General features: G+C 41.1%; 1 protein-coding gene across 1 annotated transcript in view; it reads right to left on the bottom strand.

Annotated features, from left to right (window-relative positions):
- Positions 1 to 13,377, bottom strand: part of DPY19L1 (dpy-19 like C-mannosyltransferase 1) — a 36,932-nt gene extending 23,555 nt beyond the window's left edge. The window contains exons 1-8 of the mRNA XM_081165114.1: positions 12,994 to 13,377; positions 11,232 to 11,300; positions 10,190 to 10,214; positions 9,260 to 9,347; positions 7,052 to 7,189; positions 5,766 to 5,886; positions 4,202 to 4,295; positions 1,154 to 1,211 (exon numbers count right to left, since the gene is read on the bottom strand). Of these exons, the coding sequence (XP_081021240.1) occupies positions 1,154 to 1,211; positions 4,202 to 4,295; positions 5,766 to 5,886; positions 7,052 to 7,189; positions 9,260 to 9,347; positions 10,190 to 10,214; positions 11,232 to 11,300; positions 12,994 to 13,354 (954 nt within the window). The 5' untranslated portion in view covers positions 13,355 to 13,377. The remainder of the gene's footprint in view (positions 1 to 1,153; positions 1,212 to 4,201; positions 4,296 to 5,765; positions 5,887 to 7,051; positions 7,190 to 9,259; positions 9,348 to 10,189; positions 10,215 to 11,231; positions 11,301 to 12,993) is intronic.
- Between the last annotated feature and the right edge of the window lie 2,931 nt (positions 13,378 to 16,308).

The following is a 16,308-nucleotide window of genomic DNA, read 5'->3' as shown; positions in this document are numbered from 1 at the left end:
CGGGTCGGGGCTCCTCAATATTCCGCAGCCAGCCCAACACAGCCCGTTGCAGGGCTGCTGGGAGGAGCCCTGGTGTGCCTTCCGAAAGGCTCAGCATGGCCTGCTATGGCTCCGACAGGCTCTGTTGGGCCCTCCCATTGGAGCAGTGGGCCTTTTGGGGGGCATGTTGGGGTTTCTCCCAGCGTGTGACATCACAGGCACACTCCATTCACCCACAATGTGGGGCGGAATCCAGGGCCTGCCTAGCTTCTGGAGTGACACAATGTGTTAACAGCAAATATAGTTAATTTCAAGAATGTCAGTGGTAGGCTATCAAGCTGGCAGAAGGAAAGGTTTCTGAACTGGTAGCTTACACCATGAAGGAGGAAAAGGAATGGAAGGTGAACACACAAATCCAAGGCTTCCTACATTGTTCTAAACCATGGTTTAGTGTGACATATGAATGCAGCAATTAAGATTTATGATATTTTAATCACATAGTTACATCAGTACCCAATCTATCCTACACAATGAATCAAATATAGTCACAGATTCTAGACACATTTACTCGTGAATAAGCTCTGCCAGTTCTACTGAACTGTCAAGTAAACATGCAAAGCATCATGATGCACATTACAGGAGTTTTTCATTTGCAAAAGTAAAGGTAAAGGGACCCCTGACTGTTAAGTCCAGTCACGGATGACTCTGGGGTTGCGGCGCTCATCTCGCTTTACTGGCCGAGGGAGCTGGCGTACAGCTTCCGGGTCATGTGGCCAGCATGACTAAGCTGCTTCTGGTGAAACCAGAGCAGTGCACAGCAACACCGTTTACCTTCCCGCCGGAGTGGTACCTATTTATCTACTTGCACTTTGACGTGCTTTCGAACTGCTAGGTTGGTAGGAGCAGGGACCGAACAACGGGAGGTCACCCCATCGCAGGGATTTGAACCACTGACCTTCTGATCGGCAAGCCCTAGGCTCTGTGGTTTAGACCACAGCACCACCCGCGTCCCATTTCATTTGCAAGCAGCAGTGTAAATAAAGGAATACTGACCATTTCAACCTTCCAACTTCTTTTGTGTTTTAAACCGAAACATTTACTTTAAGAGATATGAACATTATCAAATGATCTGACCTTGTATTAAACAAAATATTTTAAATTCTGAGTAACCTACCTCCCCATGGTTGAAAAAGTAGCATGCCACTGTAAGTAGTCCTCCAAACCTATCGCCACTGTAGTACAGGGGAAAGAAAAGGAAAGTAACAATTTTGGGAGTCTTTAGAAGGAGCAACTCAACATCTTTCACTACAAAATTAAAATACTGTTTACTGTATGAATTTAGCAGAAGTTTACACCCAAATGTCAGATAAGCAAAAAGAATTACTTCTTAGCAAGAGTGCTCAAACTCTAGATGTGAAAGATCAGGAATGATCCTGAGGTTTGTGTAGTTCCTTCCCCAGGTTTAGAAAGTAAGGACTGTAACCTTTCAGGCTACAGTAGCTGTTTCACAAACTTGGTCTTGATATTTACATCTGAACCAGGAGCAACTGTCTCATACAGAGCTAGAGAGGATGAGAATTAATACTGCCTGTTATGTTAATATGGATTCTGCTTTGTGGCTTTGAGACTGTTTTAAACAAAGCATTCCATTCTACAAGATGCAGAAAGGAAATAAAAACATTAAGAATTTGACTACAACTTAACCATTATGTAGCTGTTAAACATTCATCTATTCTCCTTAAAAGGATGCTAATAGTTGTAGTTACACTCGTACTAAGACAGCTCTTTTGAGCTTTTTCTTTTTTTAAAAAAAGACTAGAAAAGACTTAGGACATGGTAAGCGCAATGCAGAGAAAGTTGACTGGTAATTTGAAACTACAATAGCTTCAAAAATAATTTCTAAAATATCCATCTAATGGCTTCTCAAACACTGCCATCTAGGGGATTAATGAAACCATGATTTAAAAGTAGTTCTAAAATACGTGTCTCAGTATTAAAACTGCTAATAATTTTGAATTACAGTGCATATGTTATCTGAGGTGTTTTTTGTTTGTTTGTTTTTGAAATATTTTATATGTGATCCCAGCCAACTGGATGTCACATAGTTTATGGACAGAATGGTGACGCAACACACTCGGATCATTTTGCAATGATGAGTAAATAATGAAAAACTCAAGCAAGGGCAATGATTCCAGGCCTCTCTGTAGCAGCAAATACTTCTGTCCTTATTTGCACAAGCACACACCAAAAATTGCCAGAAGGGGAGTTTCCGTCACAGCCCACAAAAGCTTTAGTGTGAAACTTCCCCTTCTCCATTTTGGCTTAGCTTTATTTTGCATATACTAAAGAGGAAATATGGAGCAGCTCATCTCTGTAAACTATTATGTTACCAGTGTCAACAAAGCACACAAAGATCCATAGAGGGCACAATTTTTCACAGACTTTCCATTCTCTCAGAAAAACAAACAAAAAACCTTAAAGCTGCTCACATTTTTAAACAAGTGACCAATAAAGTGTAAAAAAGCACACAAGTGAAACCATCAACATAATACACTGCTACAGATTATTGCATAGAAATGCACTGCCACCCATAGAGCTTTTTCCTTCTGGCAGCAGCTTTTCATGTTTCATGGTAGGAAGAATATTGGGGCCTGCTGCCAGAATTGGTGGAAATGAAAAGCCTGCATATGCATGCAAAAAAAGCACTTTGGTTCCTGACCCACATCTGCTACTGTTATTCTCCATGGCCACTGGTTTCCACTGCAAATGACTTTTATGAGAAAAGCTGCTATTCAATTGAAATTTTGAAATTTAAGCTACACTTCATAAATTCTATCAGTGATTATTCATGTTTTGAAACTATTTAACCACTGCAGCTACTCAAGCTTTCACATATGCCTGAAGCATCTAGTCAATTGCAATCAATTACACAAATACAAGCAAATGGAATTGTTTAAACTGCAAACTGTTAGAAGCTAAATGTAGCTTTAGACATATACAAAGGAAATGGAAGTTGCTACTTTTTATGCACCCCTACTCTGGGAAGATGTTCACTTCTGTTACATGCCAATTGACATTTGTTCTAATTCAGCAATAAACAACGGGTTTTCCCAAGGAAAGCGGTGGGACAAAAGAAAAATCTCTTAGACCCATGCCTAGAAATCAAAGAACAAAGAGAAATGAGCCCGTAGTTACTGTGATATCCAACTCTGAATTGACTCATTGAAATTAATGGAAAAGTGCATTTATTTCAATGGATCTGAGTATGATTTAGATGCTTATATGATTGTATGATATTACTCCAGCTTTATTCCAGTGAAATAGAGAAGTGACTTCGGAATCCTAGCATAAATGTTTAGCTGAAAAATTAAGTACAGTACTAGCTTCCCTTAAATTCAACCAAGAACTGATATTCTGTTAGTAAAAGTCCAAATTTACAAAGTAAAAAGGAAAGGAAAGAACTCAACTTTTGGTGACATGACAGCATCCTGACTCACGATTCAGAAGCAACAGTCTCTGAAGGCTACGTTCTAAGATTGTATCACCATTGTGATCCCAAGCAAACCCTTGGCATGTATAAGTGTTGCTTCTGACATAGCTTTTCAATGTAACATAAATAAGCACATTTATATCTTGTGACCAGCTTTTGGAGTTTTGCCAATCTTAATAAACTGGCACACTTCCTACAAAGGATTGAAGCTATTCAAAATCAATACTTCAGAACTATACTTAAGGTGCCGAATGGTACTCCAGTAACCTTGTGCCTTCACATTAACACAACTTTGGACCACATCCAGCAGTATATGTATGTTAACTTGAGTTCAGATATAATTAAGTTTGCAGGGCAGGGTCAAACAGCCTAAATTAAGAATGCGATACAGACTGAACTACATTTAGAAGCAGAATAAATATTCCCTAACACTACGAAATCTGTTCTTGTTCTATTATCCTGCCACATTTCCTTTGGTATATTTTTCAAACAGCAAGCTACAAAAATTTAGTCCAGATTTCAAGAAAGTAAATTTTTTGTTTCAGTCTCATAAAAAGGGAGATTTAAAAGAAAGGGGGAGATAAGATTAGAACAAACATCTTAAAGCTCAATTACATCATTTGGCTCTTAAGTGTGCAGGACTCCACATAAAATGCAGTGTGCTGTATATTTAAAAATACAAAAATCGATAGTAACTTTCAGTGTATCAGCTTTTCTTCTTGTGCACCTTACCTTAGGTATGTGCCATATAGGAAGAATATTGACACCATTAATCCATTCAGAAGAAATATCATAGCCACGTAAAAAGAAGCAGGATCTCCCAACCCTACAGAACAAACAAGCATTATTAAAACTATATAATGCAACAGTGAAGACAAGCTACAAGGAAAAAAGCATTTCAGAAAGCCAAATCTGTTCTCCACTCAGAGGGACCACCTCAGCTGGAACATCAGAAGCTCCAGTATGAACATCTTCTGCAGTATGGAAGCATAGAGGAGCAAAGAGCAAAAAATATTTAGATAATTCACTGTCACATCAGCTAATAAGAATAAATTATGAACTGATTTTAATTTTCCCCTGTTTTTGTCTATTTTTGGTCTTACATTAACAAGTCTTCAACTCAACATGCTGATAAAGAATATTTATGTATTTATAAAAATGTTTATATATGACTAATTCATTTGAAAGAATAAAAGCAGTTTACAACTATACATAAAACCATAAAATAAAAACTATGCCTAAAGTTAAAATCAGACATCAATTAACTGTCGTGGAAAGATATATTCCTAATTGCCTGCACAGACCTGGCAGAATACAAAAGTCAGCAGGCATTTAAAAGTTGAAACAAAAGATGTCTGCTGTCATAAATTAAGCCCAGGAACTGAGACAATTTTCTCCACTGTCATTAGTTGCAAGAGATATTTGTCAATATGCATGTATCTATAACTTTTTATGACTGCAGTTGTAAAACAATACAAGGACAACAAAAAGGATGCAACTGTGTAACAGGCATGATGCACACCTAATTTGTGAAAACAAATCCATAAGACTGTACATTTTGTTATTTCCATCTAGGAGATTGCAAATTTCCAGCCTGATATAAAAAGAAAACAGATTGAGATCCAGAAGCATTATTGCAAGGAATCAAATGTATGAGTGTTGTGGCTGCTAATTGGAAGTATCCAATCACCGCAAATGCAGTACTTCCTGCCATCCTAACAGCAGTTAAGACTGAGTAAGGAGCAGGAGAAAGGTCCATGAATTTACAGAAATATAGCAACCAGCTACTAATCTTTCTCCTACCCTCCTAGCTATCCTAACTTTTAGTCTGTTGCTGAGATACTGGTGCCATCCTTATTATTTTGAGATGAATGTTTATGCTTCATCAGTCATACTGATGACCAGGGTGAATTTGCCCACATACTCCCTGTTTCTTGGTGATGTAGAGAATAGCCAAGACACAATGTTCTGTTAAGATTGAAGGTTTCCAAACTGATAGAAAAACTAAAGATGGTGTTTTCATCTAACAAGTTTACAAAACCTGAAAAAGCACACATGCCCTTCAGTATCTTTAAAAAGCCACTTGAAGACTCTTTGTAAATTATTTACTGCAATTTATTTTTGTAATTTAGTAAATTATTTACTGCAAACTAAAATCTTTCATCAGTCCACAGATGTAGAAAACACCTCAGTTTTTCTTCGCCTACACAAAGGACGCTTTGTAAACCTTCCTCTGGTGTTTCATATGTCATCATGCAAAACATCCAATAATGAACAAAGACCAAGCAACACTTGCCTTCACAGCTCTCAACAGGACTGAGGTCTTCTCCTCTATTCACTGTCCAACATTTCTTTGTCGGAATACCCATCACATTCATCGTTTCTGTGTATAATCGGTACCAAAAGGCTACAACAACCTGTGCAGAAAATAGGATTTAGAATTTCAAAAGAATTTTTTGACTCAGATTATCCTGATGATTAAAAGAAGCTTATCTGTTTCTATTCAGCAATATCTGTCTAGTTTAAGATGTTTTTTCTTCCAGGATACTACATTTGACCTCTTACAACATTGTTTATGAGATGGAAGCTCAAACTACAGCGCCAATAATCTTGTACTACAAAGCATACTCATACAGCCTTCTCCAGGTTTTATGTTAAGGGTTGAACCAGCTGTTGCACTGGATAAGCATCTGGCACTAAAACAACCACAGTGTATTTATCTCCCTCCTACAACTGGCAAGGAGTTTTGTAGAGTTTTACCTATGCCTTGACATCAAAATGTGAGCTCCACTGGCTGTCCATTTGTTTCTGAGCCCATGCAAGGTACTAATTGTGACCAGTGCCCAAGGGATGGGCATCCATGCTAGTGCCTTCTCAGTGGTGGTGCCCTCATTTTGGCACTCTGTACCTCTGGAGTTGTATCATGTGTCATCAATTTTTCAGTTGCATCCTATTACAGTATTAAATATGGTGCTCCCTCTTCACTCAGGTATTCAGGCTCTCTTGATCAATGCATCTGTATGCTCAAATATTTTGACCTGTGGCACAGTCTACAGAGCAGGTACAGAACCTATGGGCTTCCAGATGTTGCTGGACTCCAACTCCCATTAGCCCTAGCCAGAGGGTCGATGGTCAGGGATGATGGGAATTAGAGTCCAACAAGATATGTTACATGACTGCAATTGGATATAACACTCAGTAATTGAACAGCAGCATTCTTACAAAAATCATTTTTAAGAGTGTAAAAACTAGAATAAAATAACCTAAAACACACCAATAATACATATAAAAAGGCAGATCCAATTCAACCTCATTCCAGTAAAAGATAAACAGGTAATTAAGATCTAAAAGCCTGGGAGACCGTTTTTGCCTGGCACATAAAAACAAATGGTGATGGTGCCATGCATGTCTCACTTGGGAGAGTGTTCCATAAATGTGGAGCCACCACTGAGGAGGCCTGTTGCTGCCTTGCCTTTTAAGTAGAGGTGTTTAATTCTGCACAAGAAATATCATTTATTTCAACAGGATTTATGCATACAACCATGTAATGGAATTAAAGCCAAAATGTAAGAAGTGCCTTACCTCTGGATAGACATTAAATCGTTTCAATGTGTTGATTACAAGAGGATACTCAGTTAGCTTGTCATTCATAATTGTCCAGACTCCATTCAAAAAGGATGGTGCCTCAGTGATGGTCTTGAAATAAGAATAATAGAGACCCTAAAGAGAATATATATGTTAAGATGAAATTAATTAGCAGGAACCTTCACATTGTATTCTTCTCTTACAGCAACAGAAGTCAATAAATTACAGCTATTAATTTAAGTACCAATGAATCTATTTAACCTTTTTAAAACCACACCTAAACTACTATAACTGAGTGAAAACAGAACACCCCAGTCAAAGCTTTCCCATTCTATGGTTTGGAAAGCAAAATTTCCTAACTGGTTTGTGGCACTCTTGCACTATGCTGGATTGCAATTAGTCTATTCAAAATAGTCCAAATCACTGCAGACCATTTATGAACAATCAAATGCAATGAACTGATTTTAAACATATATTGGGCATATAACATGTTTCATTGACAGAAAACATAGAGGTTGTTACATGCAGTACTAATTCAGTTACCTGGTTTTAATTACAAGTAAGCAACATCAGTTGCAAAATTCTCCAACACTAGAAAGGCATTCGGAAGTAATAATAAACTATGGTTGGTTGCTATTTTTCCTTTACATCAGCAGGTGTGGCAGTGGGTTGGGCTAGACAGGTGTCTGTCCTTGATGATGGACTGGATGAGATCCAATAAACTGAAGCTCAGTCCAGGGAAGACTGAGGTACTGTTAGTGGGTGCTTCCTTTAACGGAGTAAGTGGGGTTCAACCTATTCTGGCTATACTCTCTGTAAAGGAGGTGTACAGTTTGGGGATATTTCTACCTTTACTTGAGGCACAAGCGGCTTCGGTGTAGTGGAGCACCTTCCATCAGCTTCAGCTGGTGGCGCAATAGCAACCCTATCTAGACAGGGATAGCCTAGGTTTTTTTGTCTATGCTTTGATAACCTCTAGGTCAGCTTAGTGCAATGCATTATATGTAGGGCTGCTTTTGAAGACAATTCCAAAACTGCAGCTGGTGCAGAATTCAGTGGCCACATTTGTTGACTGGAAGCAGGAGGTTTGAGCATATAATGCCAAACCTGGCCCAACTACATTGGCTGCCAATTAGTTTCTGGACTCAATTCAAAATACTGGTTTTGACCTATAAAGCCATATGACTCAAAACCCCGATAGCTTAGGGATCACATCTCCCCACATGAACCTTGAAGGAGATGTGGAGAGTGACAACATGAGATCAAGTCTTCTCAGTGGCAATTCCCCAACTGTGCAATTCTCTCCCCAGAGAGATGTGCCTAGTACCAACACTAGCAACCTTTAGGCATCAGGAGAACATGTTCCTATCTACCCAGTCTCTGACATTAATCTTTAGATGGTGGGGTAGGATGTGCCCTTTTTATATTCTTAAAGGGTGGGCACTGCTTGTTAATACAACAGTGATATATTTTACACTTCGTACTGTATGTTTTCTTGAAAACTTGTAAAATGCTTTAAGACTATTTTTGCAGTTAGTGACAGACAAACAAACAAGGTTCATTGAAACACGGCAGCTTCAAAAAATGCAGTTTGAAGTTGACTTATTTCAATATTCGTAGCTAACAATTGCAATTCAAAGTTGGCTTACTTCAAAAAAACCCATAGATAGAATTTACTAAAGTTTGTTGGGACAGTGAAGTGAAAAGCTGCAGCTCAAAACACAGAAGGGGAAGCTTCCAATCTTCTCACAGACATGCTGGAGAACAGGGTGGGAGTGGGGAGTGAACGAACCTAAAGGGAGGCTACACTCATTGCTGCCACAGTTTAGTGTGATGTTCAAACTCAGCCAAAAATAATTTGTAAGCAGTGTTTGCTTTCAAAAAGTAGAAGACCAGAAATGTTGAATAAACACGACTAAATATAAATTTAATCATTCTAGGTAATTTGAGAGAATGAAAGATGAAAAATTAAAATCTTATTTTATTAATAGGTTATCATACCAATATTTGCAATACCCATTTGATTCAGAAATCCGCTTTCATGGCTGTTTCATTTTTTTAAAATAAATCACAGGCAAGAATGTATACTATTTTAAACTACTATTACAGAACTGGTAAGCATCCATGGCTGGCTGAAAAACACTAACAGCTTTTGGGTAACAGTTTTAAAAATAGCAGTGTCACTTAAAGTACAGACGCTCTAACCATTTCAGTTCGAAAAGCCATTTCCCTTTCCAGGGTTGAAAGATGAGAAAAGTGACGGTCATTTTCAAAGAGAGCTGTTATATGGCACCTAAAGAAACAAAAAACAACAAAACTCAGAAATAAATCTGCAGCTTAAAGGAACTAGTATAAAATTACAACAGCCTTGTAAATAAGATCACAAAAATAAATGGTGTACTTTTTTTTTTTTTGTTAGCCTACACAGAGAGGATAGCAGATGAGGAACAGGGCAATACAACTGTCATCCCCCAGCCCACTCTGTTTCTATACAGGATGCAGAAGAGCAGACTTCCCTAAGCAGAACCACATGCTGCCTTAAACCAGGATGACAGTTGTCAAAACAGGGCCAGATGGCTCAAAAGTTGTATTTTACAATACAACTTTTTAGTTCCTGAAATTTATTCTGATTGTGCAGATAAAATATCACAGATTGAATTCTACAGTGTGTAAATTGCTAGTGTGTGAAGGCAAACAAGATCCAAGGATCCCCAGGCATGTACCTCCAGATGATGGAGACATCAGGTGCCATCCTGGTGCCCAGATATCAGCCCACAAGTGGCTAATATCCAGGTGCAAAATGCGCCTGGCGAATTTCAAACTCTGGATCTAGCCCATGGCAGTTCATCAGGAAAGGGTCTAGCTTCCTGGACCTGGGAAATAAACCATCCCCCAAAGAGAAAAATATAGCAGGGGAAGGTGCATGCATGAAGATGTGTGGGTAGACAAAAAAGGTTGGGTAAAAAAGAACGAGAGATTGAAGCTCTGATTGCTTGGCCATATAAAAGGAGACAGGAAAACTCAAATATAGGAACTATTGCCTAAGGCATTAATAATATAACAAGATCACAGTTTTAGGTGGACCTTGATGAGACACACATGCCTGCTGAGACCTTGTAACAGAGATAAACTTACCAGTGAAGAATTCCAGCAACGGCGGCTGTTTAAAACAAATAATCAAAAAGGTAAGTTACTTCAACCTCCTGTTTTAAAAATCTTTTAAAAGTTACACCTAGTTCTTAGGAACAGCAATAGGGACCCAGAATATTACTCTTTCTTATTTTTAATGTATTTTAGATATATAACTGTACAAATGAGAGCATGACCCAGATCAACAAAGACTGAAGTCAAACTATTTTGAATACTGGCTCCTCAGAAGGTAGAATCATGATACTATGTCCAGAGAGCAATTTCATTACACTAGAAGCACAGAGACATGCACACTTAAACTATCAGTGTAACCTCTGCTACGTAGTATGAACAAATAAGAAAACAGTAGAGATTGTATCACCAGTACATGAAGTCTATGGTGAATTGTGGACATGCATCTTACTTTAAAATTAGGGCCCTTGTCATCAGAATTGTGAAAACCTCAAGTATTTGGTCACTAGATGTCTGAAAATGTGAGATCAACTCTAAGAATGAAGTTAAATGAATCTAAGCTGCATCTGCAGTACTCAAACAGTGACAATATCATACTTAATGCACCAAAGTAATCTACTAATATTGGCCTCTATCCAATTGTGTCCCTCCACTGACAGAACCCTCCTCAATCCAGCAAAGTTTCCATTATCAGAAGGTAGGTTTGTGTGCAATTTTCAGTGACCCTCACTTCCTTATGCTGCCTCCAGTACTCTCCCAAGATCTACTCCAGAGGGTTAGCGACCTTTTAGAAAAGCATGCTAGGTGACTGCAGAAAAAAATCATTTTCTCTACACTAGCTCACAGCAACCTCTACTGGATCAAAGGGCCTGCCAACACCAGAGGCACACAACTGGATACAACCCTCTGTCTTTATTAGAATCAAAAGCATATCAACAGCTGAGACTTAGCTTGCAATCCTGTATACACTTACCTAGAAGTAACTCCAACTGAACTCAGTAAGAGTTACTTCTGAGTAAAAATGGAGGACTGCATTGTTAAAAAACTACAATTTTAAACATATATTTCTTCCTACCCATTATAAGGGTAATCCATATCTTGCTATCTGCTCTTGCAATGAAGATTCCTGTTTCATTCAGATAAGCTGTGTTAAAAAACAAAATAATTTCATTAGACTTTCTAATTGCACAGTTATTTCTTTAAAAGTTGTATTTCAACTTACAGCAGTTCACAAATTTGCTCTGGGCAAAAAGAGATGACTTTTACAAAGTTCTTTCATGTGCACTTTTTTGCATTTTTTTATTTTTATTTGAATCTAGGGCTTTACACCACTACCACCAACAATAGCAAGTATCAATACTGAGTTACAGCATGTATAGTCCAAATGAACCTGAATAACATTTTGTTTAGTTTCTGCATGATTTTTAATACTTGGACTAAATGCAGATCCAAGTTCCCAATTCAAACAAATGCAGATCATTACTTTGAATTCATGCTATTGGTTAAATTAAAAGCCTTAAAAGTTATTTAGGTAATAAGCTTATTGCATGTGAAGACCAATCCTATGCATGTTTCCTCCTAAGCAAGTCCCAGTGAGGTTAGTGGGGTATACTCCTTAGAAAAGACATGGGATTGCAGTCTTATGCACCGTATTAGATAGCATGTTGCCTGAGGAAAGGACAAGTATGCACAGTCCTTAAACAATTCTGTAGTAATCCAGCAAAAGATACTATGTTACCTAAGGAGATAAAAATCACATTCTGCACTGTTAAGGAAAGCTGACAAACCCCGCCATGTTTTTCTTACATCACAATTTAGGAGACAGCTTGATAGAACACAATCTACAGAGAAAAAGGTACGTCTCTTTATGATTTCAGCACTTTTAAAAATCACAGGAACATGGAAAACAAAAGCCTAGCTTATCCCCCCCCCCAAAAAAAATGAACCCTCACAACCCTTTGCTTAAGCTCTATAAATGTAAACTGAAATTGATCACAAGGATTTTCATTAGGTTGCCAACCTTCCAAGTATCAGAGAAGCAAACTGAAGAAATGAAAGAGCCATAGAGGTTTTATTGGGTGTCTTGATTTAAAGGAACAATTTATCGTCCCAGCGAAAGGGTGATTTAGAGAGCAGCATCCCTAGTTGAAGTCAGGGTGATGTCCTCTGCCTTCTCACTCATAAATTCTCGTCCCATCAGTATCTAAGCCCTTTCCCATTTTCACCCCTTCCAAGAATTGAGCAGCAGGTCGCATCCTCTCCATTCCCATTCAAGCCCTACCCGCGAAATACATATAAATATATATATATAAAAAAAATAACCCGCTCTTTCATCAATCTGCAACAAGGTGGCTCACAGCACGCAAAATGCAATAAAGACCAATCTACAATTAAAAACATCCAAAAGGGCAAGTGAGGCGACTTCTCGTCAAACGGGGGTTTGACGGTCGCCTGTCCATCCATCTACTTCTAACTATCCTGACGACTCGCTGACTTCCTTTCTGCCAACCTTATTTCTGAGCATGGATAGAAATGTCCAAAAAAAATAATGCCGCATTTTGTTACCTGTTTGGATACCTCCTTCAACTTAATTTTTTTAAAAAAAGCTTTTTTGAATGTATATATTTTTTTTTGAAGGGGGGCGGAAACCAAATGTTGCAAGCGAAACCACCCCCACCCCAAAGAAGAACTCCCGTTAAACCCGAGGAAGGGTTCGCGTTCACACGGAAGCGAATTCGCCACATCACTTCTCGGGGGGAGAAGCCCCGTCGTGGGCTCGCTTGCTCCCGAGTAAGCCCGCTGGGCCGGGCCCCGCTCCCGCCGCCCCCGCCTCTCACCGCGCAGCCAGTCCTGGCACTCGCGGAGCCCCCGGGCCAGGCGCTCGCGCTGCTCCTCCGGGCGGGGGCTGCCGTTCTTGGCCGCCGCCGCCCTCCTGCCGGCGCCCCCCCGCTTCATGGCGCTCGAGGCCCCGCCGGGGAGCTGCCGGCCCAGAGGCTGCTGGAGGCCGCGGGCGGCCGGTCCCTTCTCGGCGTGGGCTCGGCTGGGGCTGCGCTCGGGCTCGCCGGCTCCGCTCAGGCCCCGCTGCTGCTGCTGCCGCCTGCCTTCCTGAGGTAACGGCGGAGGGGGAGAAGGCGGAGAAGGGGAAGCGCCTGAGGGGGGCGGCGCCTTCTTGGCCAAGCCTCGCCTCGGCCGGCCCATTTCCCGGAGCGGGGCGGGACGAGGCCCGAGCGGGAGGAAGAGGCTCCCTCGAAGAGCGGGCGCGCGCGCGCGCTCCCGCGGCGAGGTAACGGCCGAGAGAAAGAGCCTCTCTCGCGCGCGCGCCCGGGCAACTGTCGGTCCGCGCGCGCGCCCGCGCCCGGCCCCGCCCCCTCGCCTCGTGGAATTCCAGAGTTCGAAAGGGGCTCCCCGGGGGTCATCTAGTCCAACCCCGCCACGTGGCCTCTTTGCACCAGCGGCGCTCCTAAAGGCACGAAGGGAAGAGGGCCTCCTCTCTCCAATGTCCCATCTCCCCGGCAGCTGGGGTGCAGGGGGCTTCTTTGAATTTGGCGATCACTTGTAACTGAGTAAGGTTGGCTTCCGTGAACACGGTTTTAACAGTGAATCCCTAAGTGACTGTGGAGGCCAATTCTGGATCCAGACGTCCTTCCACAGTGGGGACATCGGTTTCCGTTTGGGGGTTGATCACGGTGTGGCTTTGCCAAGCATGCCTTCCCCTTAGCATGTTTCTCCTTGCGTCCTGAGTTTGAGTGTCTTCAAAGTCCATCTGAAGTGTATCTGAAGAAGTGTGCATGCACACGAAAGCTTATACCAAGAACTAACTTAGTTGGTCTTTAAGGTGCTACAGGAAGGAATTTTTTTATTTTGACTATGGCAGACCAACACGGCTACCTACCTGTAATTCAAAGTCCATGACACCTTTGGTAAAGGCTGTTCTCCAACTGGAGCTCTCGCAGGCCAGTGTTTCCCAGTTGTTGGTATTTATACTACATTTTTAAAGATTTCCCTTGAGAGAGTCTTTAAACCTCTTTTGTTGACCACCAGCATTACGCTTTACATCTTTCAGTTCGGAATAGAGTAGTTGCTTTGGAAGATGATAATCAGGCATCCGCACAACCAGTCCAACGAAGTTGATGATGAAGAATCATTTCTCCAACACTGGTGATCTTTGCTTCTTCCAGTACACTAGCATTAGTTCGCCTGTCTTCCCAAGTGATGTGCAAGATTTTTCGGAGAACTACCAACCATACTGTATGCTTGTGAAACATGGGCCACTTATAAACACCATCTTCAACTCCTCGAAAGATTACCGTATTTTTTGCACCATAACACTCACTTTTTTCCTCCTAAAAAGTAAGGGGAAATGTCTGTGCGTGTTATGGAGGGAATGCCTACGGGTGGCATGCCTACGGATTTTCCTCCTCTAAAAACTACGTGCGTGTTATGGTCGGGTGCGTGTTATAGAGCAAAAAATACATCAGCAGTGTCTCCGAAAAATTTTACACATCACTTGGGAAGACAGGCAAACTAATGCTGGTGTACTGGAAGAAGCAAATAGCTCTGTAAACAAGCATTTTGGTTTCTCCGCAAATGTCCCGGTCCTCAAACACTTCAATTGGGAGAAAGCTAGACTCCATCTCCCCAGCAGCTGGGATGCAGGAATAGACTGCCCCTGCACGAAGAGGCTCCGCAGCTTAGGATATGACAGGCCAGCTCCATTGCTCATAATAATAATAATAATATTCAGGCCTCCTCTCCTGACAACTGTCATCTGGGAGCAGCCATTCCGTCCATGCCAGGGCTCGTTGCCCCTGCTTTGCTGGAGGCCCGGCTGCACCAGGCACTTCTTCCCTCTGAACTGTGTCCATATAGGAGCAACCATCTAGAAAATTGGTGCCTGCCTTTTGAGTTTTCCTTGGCCTTCCTTCTCCTTTTCCCCTTGTGTGTTGTGTGTAATCTATTTATTTGAATGTAAGCCTGCAGGTAGCCTTGCTTTGAATTCCTGTAAGCTGCTCTGAGAGCCTTTTCGGCAGGGTACAAATGTTCAGGCCTAGCTCTCACCGGTCTCACAGACAACAGATTCAGCAATCTGCCTTCCTTATGCCTTTTATGGAGTTTTTTTCACGAAGTAATCTTGTCAAAGAAGTAAAGTTGCTTTGCGGATAGAGTCTTTCTAACTCCCAGCAAGTTGAGGGAGGGGGTGGCACCCATTTTCTTTCTGGCGCAGAGCCACTTCCTTTGTTACCTTAATGGCCCATACTTAGACGGTCATTACCTTACCAGGAAGCTAGCCTGGCTGTTCCAGGAATTGAATCCATGATGGATCCAGGAATTAGAAGGAACTCCGATATACAGCCTACCACTACCACCACCCTGTACAAACTCCTAAGAGTATGCTGGATTCCCCCAGTTGCTGCCCATACTATCAGAGTCTTTGTGATTAACTGATTTTTATCTCCAGCTTTCTCCATTTCACATTCCTTCTACTTTTGCTGCTGCTCCTTCGGATGCCTTGTCCATCCTGTCCTGACATTTGTTTGGTCTAATTTTCAAAAAATTAAATAAAAATTTCCTACCAATCTGTCTTACATTTACAAAGAAGGAGTGCACAGTCCTAATCTCCTAACAGTTCTGGCATCACTAATCTGCATTATATGTTCTTGAGTATGTACTCTTCCTTAAGAGCATTAGGAACCTTCCTAGATCAAAATCTGCCTTGTCGTATTTATTGCAAGAACTTGCTAGCCAGGATTAAGTGATCCATCCAAAACTGGTGAACTGTAGTGTTCTGGTCAGGTGAACCGTAGTGTACCTTCTGCCTATCAGTGCCCTAATCAATAAACTGTTCATACAAAAGAACAGCTTGTACTTTTAAAATATATATATATATATAATTTTAAATGTGCCACTTCACTAGCTAGCTTCTGAACCACAGAAACTGCATCCCAGTCACTCTTGCTTTTTGTGTACTGTTACACTCTCAGTCACGTCCGCCCACATTCTAGAAGCTTTATCCAGCTTTCTCTGTCCTCCGGCGAAGAATGCTACAAATAAAGCACAATGTCTTTGAAACGAGAACTGTCTTGCCATTCATTATTTAGAAAGTCTGGAGCGGGGCTTGCTGCCTTTTGAGGCTGCTTTTTCAAACAAGAGTC

This window comes from Podarcis bocagei (assembly GCF_964188305.1).
Source record: "Podarcis bocagei genome assembly, chromosome: 12".
Classification (NCBI taxonomy): Eukaryota; Metazoa; Chordata; class Lepidosauria; order Squamata; family Lacertidae; genus Podarcis; species Podarcis bocagei.
The sequence above is the reverse complement of the archived record's forward strand: the minus strand, read 5'-3'. Positions and strand labels throughout refer to the sequence as shown.